General features: G+C 37.7%; 1 protein-coding gene across 1 annotated transcript; it reads left to right on the plus strand.

The window, feature by feature from the left end:
* The first annotated feature begins 641 nt into the window (after positions 1-641).
* Positions 642-15,395, plus strand: gad1a (glutamate decarboxylase 1a). Its single transcript, XM_060928789.1, has 16 exons — positions 642-735; positions 2,038-2,097; positions 4,584-4,727; positions 5,125-5,367; positions 5,572-5,662; positions 9,815-9,927; positions 10,118-10,233; positions 10,804-10,883; positions 10,984-11,038; positions 11,481-11,597; positions 12,305-12,369; positions 13,546-13,624; positions 13,932-14,081; positions 14,313-14,420; positions 14,564-14,653; positions 15,222-15,395. Exons 1-16 carry the CDS (start codon positions 642-644, stop codon positions 15,393-15,395), a joined length of 1,779 nt encoding a protein of 592 aa, XP_060784772.1.
* The last annotated feature ends 2,011 nt before the right edge of the window (positions 15,396-17,406 follow it).

A 17,406-nucleotide genomic window follows, 5' to 3' on the forward strand; every position in this document is an offset into this window, starting at 1 on the left:
TTTGGTAAATCAGTGGGCTTTAATTACAACAGGGTAACCTTTCTACACTTTTGTATTTAGCAATGCGTTTCATCTTCCAAGACTAAATATTCTATCAAAATCTGGTGTCCATTAGATTGATGTTTACTCACACTGTTTTCTCATGTCTTAGCAGTCTGTATGCATTTTTATTAATCAGTAACCACTTGTACGCTTGAAATCATGGGTAGTATTTATAAATTGGCATTATGGCATGTTTTGCTGCGCCAGTAACAGTACCCAGTTGGCCTTTACGCATTTTTCATTCATGTCACTTGTGTGAAATAAACTTTTGCCTGCTATCACACATCATGACCCAATGGGCTGTATAACTGGAATAAGACTGATCGTCGTGTATAGTTCTCCATTACGTTTTCTCAATGCATCCTGCAGCCTGGATATATTGTTAATGCTTTCTAAATTCTGCTGCAGTCTGGAGAGCTCCAACAGCTGCCCATTGCCTTTAGTTTAAAATACGCTACAAATATGGAATGCACTGTCCACCTGACGCTAAACTTTCTCTCTGCCCCCCTCACAGCGAATGTGACTGTCCAGCTTCTTCCGAGGTGAAACAGTGGCCGTGACAGCGCGCTTTGGTCTTCAGTCCCCGTCTCTATAGAGCGATGGCGGCGCCGACGGCTCCTTCCTCCTCCTCCTCCACGTCTTGCCACGGCGAGCCCAACCCCAACACGGCAAATTTACGGCCACCTGCATCAAGTAGGTGCATCATCCACATAAAACGCTTTTGCACCCCGGCTATTTGCTTTGGGGCCGCCGCCGTTAATCTGGGAGGGGAAGGGGAGGGGAAGTGGAGGGGAAGGGGGGGTGATGATGAGGGTGAAACGGCACCGATTGGTCACCGCCTCAGGTGCAGCAAATCACATCCAGACTCAGTGTCAGAATTAAAAGCACACACTGGGGACAATTAAAGAAGACAGACACCCCATAACCACCTCTCTTTATCCATTTACAAATGTCATGCTTTAGACTTTAATTTTCATGGATTTTTCGTTTATAAGCTTATGAGTAGAAGAAAACGAAATAATAATAATAATAATAATAATAATAATAATAATAATAATAATATGTTTTTACATTTATTAGCTTACATCTCAGCCTTTCATCTGTCTGAAATTGGGGGAAATGGGGCTGCCTTCAGCAGTGTGTAGCCTAATTAAGTGAAGAGCAGCTCTAATTGTAGGGAAACTAAATTGGTTGTAATGGCTGACTGCTCTCTGCAGCTTTGTGGCTCTGTGCTTGTGGGGGGAAGGAGCGTTTCCGATTTCTAAAAGAGCAATGCACTCCTTACAAATGACCTACATTAACACTGTTCTGTCACACACGTTTAGCTGTGGCTCAGAGCTGCTTTGTCTGTTTGTTTATTTTTGAAAGGCAATTTTTAAGGGCTTTTCAACATTAATATCCTCTTACATTTGTAAGTAAATATGTCAAGGTTTGGTTTTTTCCCCCAGTTGTTTTTTTTTTTTTTTTAGTTCCAGAATTATTTTTATTGTGATCCAAAAACATGTGTATCTATTATTATTATTATTATTATTATTATTATTATTATTATTATTATTAATGATGATGATGATGATGATGATGATGATTTGTGTGTGTGTGTGTGTGTGTGTGTGTGTGTGTGTGTGTGTGTGGTGGTGTTTTTAACCACAGACTGATGGTGATTTTCTTTGCAAGCTTTGTGAATATCACGCATACACACGTGTAATAAGATGGAGTGAAAGAAATATTCTGTGTTCTCAGAAGGAAGAACAATTTGGCGGAGAAACGTGTGGCTTTGCCGCCTGAATAACTGAGATAATGGTTTGGTAAAAATGAGCATTTCAGCCTGCGCTTTCCTCCAGATCACTGCCGGTCTTCCCGACTGTGGGGGTTTCACACGGTTTCATTTAATTGAAAGTGTTTTAGGGAAACACGACGAATGGGCTGGACTGCATTTAAAAGGAAGATAACTGTATTTCATTCTAATGCGTCTGTTCATTTCCTCCGTCTTTCTAGGCTATGACTGGAGTGGGGTTGCACACGGATGTACGAGAAAGCTCGGGATGAAGATATGTGGTAAGTTCATGCTCTTTGCGATTCTTTGCGCAAACAGCAGCTACGGTAAAATGTGAACGCACAGGGGAGTGGACTGCTCACAGTTTGCCCTGAGACAGCATAGTGCAGTGTTATTAGTTGTCATTGGTGTCGTTGTAAAATGCCCAGACAGATGAGCTGCATCATTAATTTGGTATATGTATGGATGTTTTTATTAAAATGAGATTTCGACTGCTAGACTAATAGTCTATGAGGGGGAATGCACATAAATGAAACCGAGTAGTTATTAGTGGTGAAGCTGAAATGGTCCCTCACATGTGCCACATATTTAGTTAACGCTGGTTGACTGGGGGGCGGCATGGTGGTGTAGTGGTTATCACTGGGCGGCATGGTGGTGTAGTGGTTAGCACTGTCGCCTCACAACAAGAAGGTCCGGGTTCGAGCCCAGCGACTGGGCCTTTCTGTGGAGTTTACATGTTCTCCCCGTGTCCGCGTGGGTTTCCTCCGGGTGCTCCGGTTTCTCCCACAGTCCAAAGACATGCAGGTTAGGTTAACTGGTGACTCTAAATTGAGCGTAGGTGTGAATGTGAGTGTGAATGGTTGTCTGTGTCTATGTGTCAGCCCTGTGATGACCTGGTGACTTGTCCAGGGTGTACCCCGCCTTTCACCTGTAGTCAGCTGGGATAGGCTCCAGCTTGCCTGCGACCCTGTAGAACAGGATAAGCGGCTATGGATGGATGGATGTTTGACTTGGGCTGGGCTGATCCTTTAGCGCCCCCAACTGGGAGTGTTACACATAAGAACTGACAGGGTTTTGATCAGCTAACAAACTGAGCGGGACAAAGTGTACCTTTACCTGGAGGAAGCTAGGAGGAAAAACTACGTCTATATTTATTTCCGTTTGCGACATAAAATGTGCTTCAAATACAGTACAGTGATGATCAGACAAATATTTATTCTGTATGCAGGAACAGACAGGATGATGGTCTTGAATAGTCAGATGCAGATAGGCTCATAATTGCAGCCGACCCAGGAAGATTATAGATTTAAAAAAATAAAATAAAATAGTTGATCATAACCTGTGATGAATTGCCTGTTCCCCGGAGGGAGGATTTGTGCTCAGCAGTGGTGTGTGAACAGTCCGGTGTGTGTTCTACTGCGATAGCGCCGTACTGCTTTGTCCAGCTGTGCTGTTATTGTGAGATTAGAGCATCATCAGATAAGATTTCTCTGCTGGGAAAAATGACCTGGTAGGGAAAAGGACCGCTAATGCTCTTTAAAATAAATCATGGTTTTAAAAAATCCTTTGGTAGCATTTTTATTTAATTTTGGATTCTAAACTTGTAACGCGTTATGTGTTCAATTATTTAGAAACGCTTTTTTATTTTTGTGTGTATTTTGGGGGAGATTGTTTTCTGAAGATGTTGAGCATTTTCTAAACCACGTCAAAATCAATTCTAATTCTAGTAGGCGGTTTGCTAATAATACACCACATACAGTCTCGAAATAAGAGGTACTGGGTTGTAACTCGAACCTTTTCTTGCAGCAGGAGCTCTACCTGTATCTTCTGTATCTTTAATATGTTTCACCTGGAAGTATGAATAGATTTAAATTATAATTTGATATAACTGGATATAATTACACATGCATCTTTAAGCTGCATACTAAAAGTAGAAAAGGTGTACACTTGATGATGCCTCCCAAGCGACATGGAATGATATAGTTTAGCACCCTTTTTTTCTGCGAGTTTATTATTTTCCTGTTCGTTTTGTTTTCTTATTTCCAAGGAAAAGAAAGCATATCAATATGAGATTTTTAGAGGAGTTAGAGCATGATTTAAATTCATTCCGAATTTTTCATTAAAAAAGCCTACTCATTTTATTATTATTATTATTATTATTATTATTATTATTATTCACAACAACAATAACCATAATCATCTCTTCCTTCTTTATTATTATTATTATTATTATCCACAACAAAATTACCATAATCTCTTCCTTCTTTATTATTATTATTATTATTATTATTATTATTATTATTATTATTATTATTATTCACAACAAAATTACCATAATCTCTTCCTTCTTTATTATTATTATTTTTTTTATTATTATTATTATCCACAATAACAATAACCATCATCATCTCTTCCTACAGAAATTTTGATTTAGTGTGTTCGGAAAAGCTATTCTGAGATAATCCGGATCATTGAGGCGGAACCCAGCATGCATCATTAGCTGCGAGCTCAGTAAGTCAGTAGCCGGTGGAGTGTGTGATGGGCTCGGTGTCTCTCTGATCGGCTCCGGGGGGATTTAGAGGCGCTCTAAACGGAGCCCATTTGTTTTTGCTTGACTGATGTCATGGGGTGAACCTCCCACTGATTATGGCTCCATCATAAATCCCTATGAAGTGGACCTGAGGGAAATCCTCCTTGCTCCACACAGCTGTAAAGAATATATAAGGAAGTCGCTCATTATAATCCTCCTCTCTTTGGAACAATTTAGGATTTTTGCAGAAGAACAACAATCTTGATGAAAAGAGTCGGATTGTGGCTTCTCTGAATGAACAGTCATCACCACAGAAGCTGGGTTTACAGGCCTCACACTTCAGGCGTGCTGAGATAGACTTCTCCAACCTGTATGCAAGAGGTGAGAGGGTTCACCTGCCTTTTTTTTAAGTTGATAATCCAGAGGAAATGTATAGACAGTTATATTCTTGCACTGAGGGCTATTTATTTGTGTGTTTATGCTTTAAGTGTTAAAAATTCAATAGTGACACTTTAAGAGCTCATGATTCATAACTCATGACATTCATGAGATACTCAGTACAAATTTAAAACTGGAAAAGTTGAGCTAATATCAAAACACTGGGCATACAAAAATGATGTAAGCAACTCAGCAAATACAAAATCAAATCTGTCAAACAGCCTAAGACAGGGATAAGCAGGATGATACTATACCTGTTGTTAAGTATAAAGTCCACAATGCCCCCCCCCCTTTTTCACACTGATAATAGAATAGTATTATTACTGTTATAATCTTAAAGATTTACTGCCTGCCAAGAATGGTGAAGAGCCTACAATCCAGTTCCTGCTGGAAGTGGTAGAAATCCTCACAAACTATGTACGGAAGACATTTGACAGATCCACAAAAGTGCTGGACTTCCACCATCCACACCAACTCCTAGAGGGTATAGAGGGCTTTAACTTGGAGCTCTCAGACCAACCCGAGAGCCTGGAGCAGATACTAGTTGACTGCAGAGACACACTCAAATATGGTGTCAGGACAGGTGAGATATGATATGACATTTGAAGACATTAGAATAGTGATAGAAATATAGACCATAATCTAGATATAATATAACTTTGCAGACAATTGCACTGGATTATTTTTTATTCCACCATTTTGATCCTGGAGCAGTGAGCTCCATTTACTTTGTTGTGGATGATGGTGGTGGTGATGATGATGGGTTTGTTTGTTTTTTTCCTGTCAGGTCATCCCAGGTTTTTTAACCAGCTGTCTACCGGGCTGGACATCATTGGCTTGGCTGGGGAATGGCTCACTTCAGCCGCAAACACTAATATGTGAGTTTTCAATTTTCTGCCTAATCTCTGCGGGTGTATTAGTTAAACTGAAGAGCTGTAATTGAAACATTATCAAACAGATGCATATTATTCATTTTGTCAGAATGTAGCTTCATTCTTTGCTCTGCTTCACAAATTTTAATTCAAGTACAAATGGACACAAACATGACATTGTATTAATAGCCCATGAACACTTTAATATTCACAAAAAGACATCATTAAAATAATAAAATGGCACAATACACAGGCTTGATACACAGCCTGTAGATAAGAGTGTCCAGCATGTAAATGCTTTGTTGTTAAGGTTAATTTACATCTTGATGATTTCACATGTTATATGATTTATAAACATGCACAATATAAAAGGCATCACATTGCAATCAGATAGTCATTATAATGATTGGATGAGTAATCTCCAGGTTTTGGCACTATGAGATTATTAAGGTAACTTACAGGTGCCTTCAAATACAGATTTAAATAAGCTAACTGGATGCTGGTGCCCTATACAAGGTTTCAAAGTAATTCATGCTAGTTTTCACCTTACATACGTAGCAATAAAATAGCACAGGGTGAACACACCAGTTCAGAATAACCTTTAGAGGTCAGAGATTCTATTATGTCTTTTAATGGCACATGCCCTAACCATTTAGAGGTCAATAAAATGCACATTGTTGATTTATTTTGCTATTTATCTCCAGTACGACAATGACTAACCCCTGTTACCTTCAGTTGTTTAAAGAATGTACAAAAATACATCACAAGATCCATAATGACTTGTCAATCATGAGAACCATAGACCAGTTCTTGCAATGAGGCATGTGTAGTTTTGGTGCATCCTCTGTTCATCTGAAATGGCGACATATAAATCGTCTTAATGTTCTGCTTGAAACCAGAATGCTTTCACTGTCTCTTCTGACCTTTTACTACATCATTAATTAGTGATGGGTCTGTCATTTGTTGTAATTACTTTAGATGGCTATTGACCATCATTAGTATGTAAAAAACGCTCTGCTAAGATCAGATCACAATTATATGATCGAATAGTTCACAGTTATGATATATATAGCATATTTATATGATTAAATAATAGTTTATTTATTCTAATGAGGTACAGTTACAGCATTATCGCAATTTACATCAGTATTTCAGTGTTCTTGGGACGCTGTGTAAACTGTAAATAAAGACAGAATGCGATAATTTACAAATCATGGAAATGCTATATTTAATTGAAAATAGTACAAAGACAACATATCATATATTGAAACTGAGAAATTTTATTGTTTTTTGAGAAATATATGCTCATTTTGAATTTGATGTCAGCAACATCTTTCAGAAAAGTTGGGACGGGGCATGTTTACCGCTGTATTGAATCATCTCTACTGTTAACAACACTCTGTAAACATTTGGGAACTGAGGAGACCAGCTGCTGTAGTTTTGAAAGAGAAATGTTGTCCCATTCTTGCCTAATATACGTATAGTTTCAGATGCTCAACAGTTCAGGGTCTCCTTTGTCGTATTTTGCGCTTCATAATGCGCCAAATGTTTTAAAAGGGAGACAGGTCTGGACTGCAGCAGGCCAGTTTAGCACCCAGACTCTCTTACTATGGAGCCATGTAGTTTTAATATGCACAGAAAGTGTTTTGGCGTTGTCTTGCTGAAAGAAGGAAGGCCTTCCCTGAAAAAGATTTAGTCTGGATGGCAGCATATTGCTCTGAAACGTGTATATATCATTCAGCATTAATGATGCCTTCCCAGATGTACAAGCTCCTCATGTCATGTGCACTAATGCCCCCTCATACCATCACAAATGCTGGCTTTTGAGCTGTGCACTGATAACAAGCCGGATGGTCCCTCTCCTCTTTAGCCTGGAAGATGTGGGGTCCATGATTTCTAAAAAGAATTTCTACTTTTGATTCATTAGACAGTTTTCCACTTCACTTCAGTCCATCGTAAAAGAGCTCGGGCCCAGAGAAGGGGGCGGGGTTTCTGGATATTGTTTATATCTGGTTTTAACTTTTATTGTATTATATTATTTGTATTATTTCATTTATAGTCATGATTATTGGTAATTAAGACTATAATCAATTTTACATAAGTATAGAGGAGGAGGGCCTAGTATAAGCGATAAACGCTTTTTCCCTCCTCCTGCACTTGTTTTTTTATTGTTTATTGTATTATGTTCTTTTTTTTGTTGTGCAAATAAATAAATAAAAATAAAATTAAAAAAATAACTTGCATTTGTGAATGCAGTAATGAAGTGTTTTCACAGACGATGTTTTTCTGAAGTGTTCCTGAGCCCATACAGTGATTTCCATTACAGACACGTGTCTGCTTTTAATGCAGTGTCTCCTGAGGGCCTGAAGATCACAGGCATCCAATGTCAGTTTTCAGCCTTGTCTCTTGCATACAGAGATTTCTCCAGATTCTCTGAATCTTTTAATGATATTATGGACCATAGATGATGTGATTGCCAAATTCTTTGCAGTTTTACATTGAGGAACGTTATTCTTAAATTGTTGCAATGTTTGCCCACGCGGTCTTTTACAGAGCAGTGAACCCCGCCCCATCTTTACTTCTGAGAGACTCCACCTCTCTGGGATGCTCTTTTTATATATACAGTACAATCATCTTACTGACCTGTTGACAATTAACCAAATTAGTTTTTTAGCATTGCACAACTTTTTCAGTCTTTTGTTGCCCCTGTCCCAACTTTTCTGAAACATGTTGCTGACATCAAATTCAAAATGAGCAGAAATTTTTCGAAAAACAATAAAATTTCTCAGTTCCAACATGTGATATGTTGTCTTTGTACTATTTTCAATGAAATGTAGGGTTTCCATGATTTGCAAATCTTCTCATTCTGTTTTTATTTAGATTTTACACCGTGTCTCAGCTTTTTTGGAATTGGGGTTGTGTGTGTGTGTGTGTGTGTGTGTGTGTATATATATACAACCCCAATTCCAAAAAAGCTGAGACACAGAATGACTCATATATATATATATATATATATATATATATATATATATATATATATATATATATATATATATATGAGTCATTCTAGGATTAGGGGTACGTTTTGCGTGTCTGAGATAAACCTTTTGTTCTATTCCACAAAAGAAATCTTTATTGAATCAGTTTTGAACAGTAATGCAAATTATGACAAACTTTCACCAATAGCAATGCTTGATGAACAGTTTAGACCCAATTTCTCCATAAAACATTAATTAAATGACTCCCACCCCCACATTTTTGGCTGTCTTCAACTACTGATTCATACATTCAACTTGAATAAAAATGAAGTGATTCAGTCTAACAATCTGTTTTTGGGGGACTGATTCTATTAACTGTTATAAAATCAATTGCATAGAAAGTCTATTTTCTGTATTATGTGAAATGTCAGTAATAAATAAATAAATTTTTTTTTTATCCGGCCCAATGTTCTTGTCAACTCTGTTATAAACCCGCATAAAATCCACAAAGATTTTTAATAACATGTATGACACCTGCACCAAGAGATGTCCCTTCCTTTGGCGGGAAACTTCAGAAAAGCAGTGAAATATGTTATGTTTTTTTTTATCTCATTAATTTGAACAAAATGTTGAGGATACACCAACAGTAAATTAATTATTCGTCAAATCTGTTATTGTGATACTGGAGTGAATCTCTCACTCATTAAAAAAAAACAATAATATGATTAAAATCCATAAAATTCTGTTTTTATACATGCCATGTGGTAGCTAGTTTGAGGTTATCATGTGGAGTTAAGACACAAAATGTTGGGAAAATATCAACTCTGTTATCGTCAATTCTGTTAATGGATTGCTCAGTTTAAGGATAACAGAGTTGATGATTACTAATATTTTTTGTTTGCTTGTTTTGTTGTCTTTCAACACTTGAAATGTACCCGCAATTATAGAATGAGCCATATATATATATATATATATATATATATATATAATATAATATAAAGTAATCAACCAGTAGGATAAGGAGGCATTTATTACTAAAGCATTGAATTTGAGAAGGGATACAATCCAAACAACTCTGTTCAAGTGCCCGATTTTTGGTTCTTCAGTAGTCACATGATTTGAACTCGCATTTTATCTTCTGAACACTACTGCACACTGAGTTGCCACACTTTATCCACAGGTTCACATATGAAATTGCACCAGTGTTTGTGTTGATGGAACAGCTGACTCTGAAAAAAATGAGGGAGATTGTTGGCTGGCCAAATGGAGAAGGAGATGGAATATTCTCTCCAGGTTGTTTTCCTCCTTACATCCAAATCACTTAAACAGTAAACACTGCCATCATTTGTTTTTCATCTTTGAGATAAATCAATATCTAATTTGTCTGTTATACTGATGAAGGTAAAATTAAAGCTCTGTAATTACTGGAATGTTATCCTGAGGATGTCAGTTGTGCTAAGTTTGTTGACCTTTTCTTTGACAGGAGGAGCGATTTCCAACATGTACAGTGTGATGATAGCTCGCTATAAGCACTTCCCTGAGGTGAAGACTAAAGGCATGACCGCAGCCCCCAGGCTTGTGTTGTTCACTTCTGAGCATGTATGTATTGTGTTTTACTAAAACATGAATATCGAGATATTTCTGATGGTCGACTGTAAGCAGCAGTGTGGATGTAAAGAATGAGTTTATTGCATTAAGATCTCTCTAAGGGACAATTAGACTGTAAATCTCCTCTCCCTTTCTGTAGGTAGGGAATTCCATAAAATCTAAATACTGCTTTACTGATAAATTAGTATTTTGCACATTTGTATGAATATACAGTTGAAAGTTGCACCAGCTTTGGTTAGAAATTCTTTTATATCTGCCTCATCTCAGAGATTTATTGTAATAAGTGCATTGGTTGTAGTTTTTGTGTCATATAGGTACAATTTTGTAATGTTTATATATCAAAATTCAGCAATACCCCTTATCATTATGTGAAGCAATACCCCTTATCATTATGTGAGTTTTGAGTAAACAGAGTTACCATTCTTTTCTCACTTGATGTGTTGGAAATGAGTTGGAATTTTTGTTCATGGGAAGCATTCTCTTTCAGTCGGACAGAGAAACTGCCATAGAATTCATAGCAATGCCATCCACATGATTTTCAAATGTTGTTCTCATTTACAGAGTCATTACTCCATAAAGAAAGCCAGTGCAGTTCTTGGCTTTGGGACAGAGAACCTTATTCTGCTGAGTACAGATGAGAGGTAAGGAAATTTTCTGTCTGAGCTGTGTACGTCTGTAAACTCTTGGTGTGTGTGAGAGTGAGTGAGGTTGTCTGTGTTACATGTCCATCTCCTTTATCAGAGGTAGAGTCATTCCTGCTGACCTGGAGGCCAAGGTCGCTGATGCCAAACGCAAGGTGAGTCTTTGCGCAAGATGTCCAAGTAAGCCGGTTGCTAAATATAGTGGTACTTAATTACGCATGGTCCAAGATAAGAAATTGCATACTTTGTTAATTATTATGTACGGTAAGCTAATATGTATCTAAATTAGTAAGGCTTTATGACAGACTTGAATGCAAGCCATCAAAATCTATTGTTTGTGTTTTAATGAAAGGGCAGTATTCCTTCATTCAAAGTATTCATCTTAATTGATAATATCCGATGGAAAAGAATATTAACATATGCCATAAAATATGATTTAAAAAAAAACAGGAAGATATCAGCTAGTATCTACAGGATTTGCTAAACCTGAGTGACATTAGTTCAAGTAATGTTCTCAGCTCTGTTGCCTTTATCTCCTTTAGTCAGTGAGAGTAGTTCATTGAGAGTGATGGCTCATCTGTCTCTGTGCTTTTTCAGGGCTATGTTCCATTTTTTGTGAGTGCCACAGCCGGTACTACAGTTTACGGTGCTTTCGACCCCATCAACGAGATTGCAGATATCTGTGAGAAATATAACATGTGGCTCCATGTGGATGTAAGTGCAAAACGATGGTCATAAGTGTGAGTGTCATTGGTCCCATTTTATATTAAGTGACTCTACTACGGTACTTGTGCAGTTACTTTGAATTATAATGTTAAGATCTTTGCAGTGTTACTGATGAAATGCCATGATACATCATATGTAAATATACCTATGTATCAACATCAGTTTTGGCTTATGAATTTACATGATTGTATTTTAACACTTTAAAGTGTAACTTTTATATATTTCCTGCAGCAAATTCATGCTCTAAAATGCTGATTTGTAACAGAATCATGTGGACAAATATAAAACTGGAATTTGACACTTAACACAGGCAGGGCAGGATTATTTAAAAGCGTACCTTGTTCATAACTTTACACTTTAAAATCAGTGAACATTTCCTGTCTATGTAGATACTGTCACAATTGGAAATAAAATCTTATTGAAAAAACACAAATGTAACTGTTCTCACGCTGTTATATGAGAATGTTTACAACTGTCAGTATACGCTTACAAGTCTAAGAAAATGAAGTACGCACGTAGATACAGAAGGTGTATTTCTGTAATCCATCTATAACAGTGCACACATTCTCAGTTCCATTATAATTGTTACAGTCACTTGATATAAAGTGAGATGATATCATTGTCATGTTTTGAGTCAGTTGCAAAATACAGTGATCAGCAGATCAGACTTCTTTCATATGCATGTTCACACACAGGCAGCATGGGGAGGTGGACTGTTGATGTCCAGAAAGCACAGATACAAACTTAATGGCATCGAGAGGTACTCTTTACATTTTGTCATATACATACATGCATATATAGTACATTTATAAAATAATCAGTAAAAAGTTTGGATACACCTTCTAATTCAATAATTTTTCTTTATTTTTATTAATTAAAAGACACTTCATGCCTTAAAGTAATGATGGATGTCGTTTCTCTTTACTTAGTTCAGTGGCTCTTGACATGACCTGTTCTTGATATGGATTACTACAGTTGTGGAATAGGGCTATTTACTGTATTTTTATTATTTACTGTTTGATCTCATGCATTAAGAAGGCAAAAAATTACACTAACTTTTTTGATGAGGGATGGCTGTTAATTGTAAAGCATTCCAGGTGACTACCTCATGAAGTTGGTTAAGATAATGCCAATAGTGTGCAAAGCGTCATCAAGGTAAACACTGGCTACTTTGAAGAATCTAAAATATGAAACTTTTTTGTTTACTACATAATTCCATACATGTTCCATGTATGTTATTTCATAGTTTTGATGTCTTCATTATTGTTCTACAATGTAAAAAATAGTCAAAATACAGAAAAGCATATGAATGAGTAGGGGTGTCCAAACTTTTGACTGGTACTGTACTTACATACATATTCACACACAGTCTGACAGATGACAAATTAAAGTAAAAACCAACATGAAGTGTCTTAGTAAGGTGCTGGCCTGCTACAAGCTACCAGAACACCTTCAATGTGCCTGGACGTAGATTCTGTGATTCTTTGGAGGGATGAACACCACATTCCCAATAATTTTCATCAGTTATGTTTGATGATGGTGGTTGTGAGTTTTGCCTAAAATGGCAGTCCAAAATCTCCCACAGATGTTCAATTGAGTTGAGATCTGGTGACTCTGAAGAGCATGGTATATGATTTATGATTAATAAAAACAAATTATAATCATTAAGCATTCAGTGAGTCCTCGTGCCCGGTCATTCTGGGCCACTGTCATTCTGGAAGAGACCACTCCCATCAGCACAGAAAGGTTTCATTGCAGAATAAAGGTGATCAGTTAGAATAACTTTGGATTGATTTTCAGTTATTCATCCTTATACATAGACAAGTGGATCCACACCACGCAGCAAAATGTCCTCAACACAATAGAGCCACATTTTCCTTTCATTCCTTTGACCTGTATCTGCGCCTGTTCTGAGTCTGCTGTGTTACTTTTTTAGGGCAAATTCTGTCACATGGAATCCTCACAAGATGATGGGCGTTCCACTACAGTGCTCTGCTATTCTGGTCAGAGAGAAGGTGAAGCTGAGAATATGAAAAAAAAAATGGGATGGGGTGGGGGGGTGATGGGTGATGCAGGGACAGCGAGACAAAAAAACAAACCGAGAGAGAGAGAGCACTTGAAAAACAATAAAAGAAGGAGACTGAGTGGGGGAAGTGAAAAAAAAGATAAACAGGACAAAAGGGTAGAAGAATCAGTGAGGGACTTTGCTCACTGAAGTGTATCATTAACCATTCTCTCTCTCTCTCTGTCTGTCTCTCTCCATTGACATTTCATTATGTGAATGTCTGGTGGTCTCACTCTGTGTGTGCGTGTGTTTTACAGGGACTTCTGCAGGGCTGCAATTCTATGTGTGCTGGTTATCTTTTCCAACCTGATAAACAGTATGATGTGTCCTACGATACTGGAGACAAGGCTATACAGTGCGGCCGGCATGTGGACATCTTCAAGTTCTGGCTCATGTGGAAGGCAAAGGTCTGCATACAATTACATGAATAAATGAATGACAAATAAATTAATTGCAGCAATAAATTATTGCTTATTTAAATGTATTGTTCATGAGTTGAGGGAAATTTAATTCACATATTGTACACTTTTAGTAAATTGAATGTTAGTATTGCCAGCAAAAATAAATAAAAACAGCATAAAGAGAAATATTTGTATTGGTACTGGATTAGATGATGTATATACCATTTCTTAAAATAGGGTACCATTGGATTCGAAAAGCACATAGACCGGTGTCTGGAGCTCTCAGAGTATCTCTATACTAAGATCAAAAACAGAGAAGGCTATGAGATGGTGTTCCAGGGACAGGTATATAAAGAATATTTCTAAAATTTCATCCTTTATTTAATACTATTTATATAAATCTGTTCTGGAGGGTAATATATAACTTAAAACTGTGACAGGTTAACTATAGACTGATTATTGTTTGGGTTACTTTCTGTTTCTCTCAGCCTCAGCATACTAATGTGTGCTTCTGGTATATTCCACCGAGCCTGCGTGGCATGTCAAATGAAGAGGAGAGGAGGCAGAGGCTCCATAAGGTAACATCTGCTTCGATTGTTTCAAAATGGTCCAGATGTAGCTTCCTTTGTTCTAATATTTTCAGCACAAGCCTATGGCACAAAAAAGAACATGATATCAAACAAAACACACAGCAATAGGTCAGGAAGAGTCGGGGTCTAATATTATCTCATCTCATTATCTCTAGCCGCTTTATCCTTCTACAGGGTCGCAGGCAAGCTGGAGCCTATCCCAGCTGACTACGGGCGAAAGGCGGTGTACACCTTGGACAAGTCGCCAGGTCATCACAGGGCTGACACATAGACACAGACAACCATTCACACTCACATTCACACCTACGGTCAATTTAGAGTCACCAGTTAACCTAACCTGCATGTCTTTGGACTGTGGGGGAAACCGGAGCACCCGGAGGAAACCCACGCAGACACGGGGAGAACATGCAAACTCCGCACAGAAAGGCCCTCGCCGGCCCCGGGGCTCGAACCCAGGACCTTCTTGCTGTGAGGCGACAGCGCTAACCACTACACCACCGTGCCGCCGGTCTAATATTATGTGATTGAAAAACTATGGTTTCTCCCTTAAAACCAGGTGGCTCCTAAAATCAAGGCAATGATGATGGAGTGTGGCTCAACGATGGTGGGCTACCAGCCTCAGGGTGACAAAGTCAACTTCTTCAGGATGGTCATTTCCAACCCTGCTGCCACCAGGTCAGATATTGACTTCCTGATCGATGAGATTGAAAGACTGGGCCTGGATTTATAAAGGGTGCAATGATATTTTAGCTGATGAATGTTCATCAAACAACAGTATGCATTCCTGTACAATCCCAGACAATTTCACAAAGTATTAGAGTTATGACAGCAAAACAGAGTTGTGGTGTCGGGTTACAGTATTGCCATTACTCAAAATACTTTCATTCACCCACTTTGGAGTCAAGTGATGCATCATGTTCTTGAGAACAGTATTTCATGATCGTAGTATTACAAGATTGTATCTGTGTAAAGAATGAATTGCACATAATGCTGGCAGTGCTGAGTTTTTGAGTCAAACATAAGGTTAACGCTGAATAAAAGTTTTCTGGAGTGTTCTATGATGGAGCTGTCAGTGAAGGTGAAGTCATATCAGGGCTTGTAATCTGGGAGTATAGCAATTAAAAGGGAAGATAACAGTATCGTAAAATCTCAGAAATATTTCTGTGGCATGCCCTTTTTCAAGGTGTTCCTCACATGACCTCTTCATTCTATCCTCACTGTATCTATCAATTATATGTACTATATTTAATGATGTAATAATATTGTTATAATTATTGCACAATAATTTCAAATTTCTCTGCACCAATATATATTTTAAGAATTAATCAAATAGTGTTGTCAATGTGACTGAATTTTACTGGATGTACAAGTGTGTGTGTACACACACAAAATTGATAGGTTTATGTAGACTGTGTATATTATTGTTATATGGCCTTTGTGACTAATGTATTATGTAGTTTTACATTAAGCTGTTTAAATAGTGATTAACATTTAAATACAATTATTTTCTAAAGGTTTTACTTATATGAGGAGACTGTGTGAAATGTCTTTGTCCATTTGTAGGGTACCTTTATTTGTATATGAGAGGATCTTATGAGTGTTTTAAAATTGTTTGAGATTTCAATGTATTCATTGACCAAAGACATAGAAGGAAGTGATATTTATCAATCACTTATCTGTACTATACAATGATCTAGGTTAATTGATCGTGTCACATAGAGAACATGAGCACATACAGTGTAACTTTAGTGCAATGTGATGTAGCTGTGATTATAACAATAAGTATAGTAACAAAGTACATAATGAATGTTCTAAGTAAATTGTCTAGTTATAGTCAAGTGAAATGAGAATCAGTAAAACGCAGTGAATTCTAGCTAAAATGGTACTTAGAGAAGCACAACAGAACTTTACCCCTTAAAATACAAACGCATTATGTATTTTATTAGTATTTAGAGACTAGCTGTATATTGACATCTTAGTAAACACAGGACTGTGTGTCCATTAATAGATTAAGCCAGTTTTAAGCATCAGTGGTGAATGTATTCTTTTTATTCTGGGACTGAAGGATTTATTCCCGCCTGAAGGATTCACTCCAAGAAAGAGGCAAAGGTTATGCTTGCATTCTTTTGGATCTTTAATGTAAGCATTTACTGTAACGTAAGCATTAGGCAAGATTATGCATTTACAGTTAGTGTTTTTGCAGATAAAATGCTGGTTAAAGACAGGCACCTTAATCTACAGTCACAGGAAGTAAACAAAATGATGGTGCAGAAATGATGTATGAATACTGGAAATAAAATACTTGAAATCAACCGATCACGCCTCCATTTATTGTAACGACTGAAGGTGTGATCTGTACACAAACAGTACAAAAGATAATGTTACTCATCTTTTTAATTATGAGGCGTTAATAATAATAATTATTATTAACTCATCTCATTATCTTTAGCCGCTTTATCCTTCTACAGGGTCGCAGGCAAGCTGGAGCCTATCCCAATTGACTATGGGCGAAAGGCGGGGTACACCCTGGACAAGTCGCCAGGTCATCACAGGGCTGACACATAGACACAGACAACCATTCACACTCACATTCACACCTACGGTCAATTTAGAGCCACCAGTTAACCTAACCTGCATGTCTTTGGACTGTGGGGGAAACCGGAGCACCCGGAGGAAACCCACGCGGACACGGGGAGAACATGCAAACTCCACACAGAAAGGCCCTCGCCGGCCCCGGGGCT

The sequence above is a fragment of the Neoarius graeffei genome, chromosome 9 (assembly GCF_027579695.1).
Source record: "Neoarius graeffei isolate fNeoGra1 chromosome 9, fNeoGra1.pri, whole genome shotgun sequence".
Lineage (NCBI taxonomy): Eukaryota > Metazoa > Chordata > Actinopteri > Siluriformes > Ariidae > Neoarius > Neoarius graeffei.

What these genes read in the sequence shown, in the direction of transcription:
- gad1a (XM_060928789.1), top strand. Translation starts at nt 642, where the DNA reads ATGGCGGCGCCGACGGCTCCTTCCTCCTCCTCCTCCACGTCTTGCCAC. An exon ending in TCGCTGATGCCAAACGCAAG is followed by an intron (nt 11,039 to 11,480) that starts GTGAGTCTTTGC and finishes GTGCTTTTTCAG; the next exon opens with GGCTATGTTCCATTTTTTGT. An exon ending in AAACTTAATGGCATCGAGAG is followed by an intron (nt 12,370 to 13,545) that starts GTACTCTTTACA and finishes TTACTTTTTTAG; the next exon opens with GGCAAATTCTGTCACATGGA.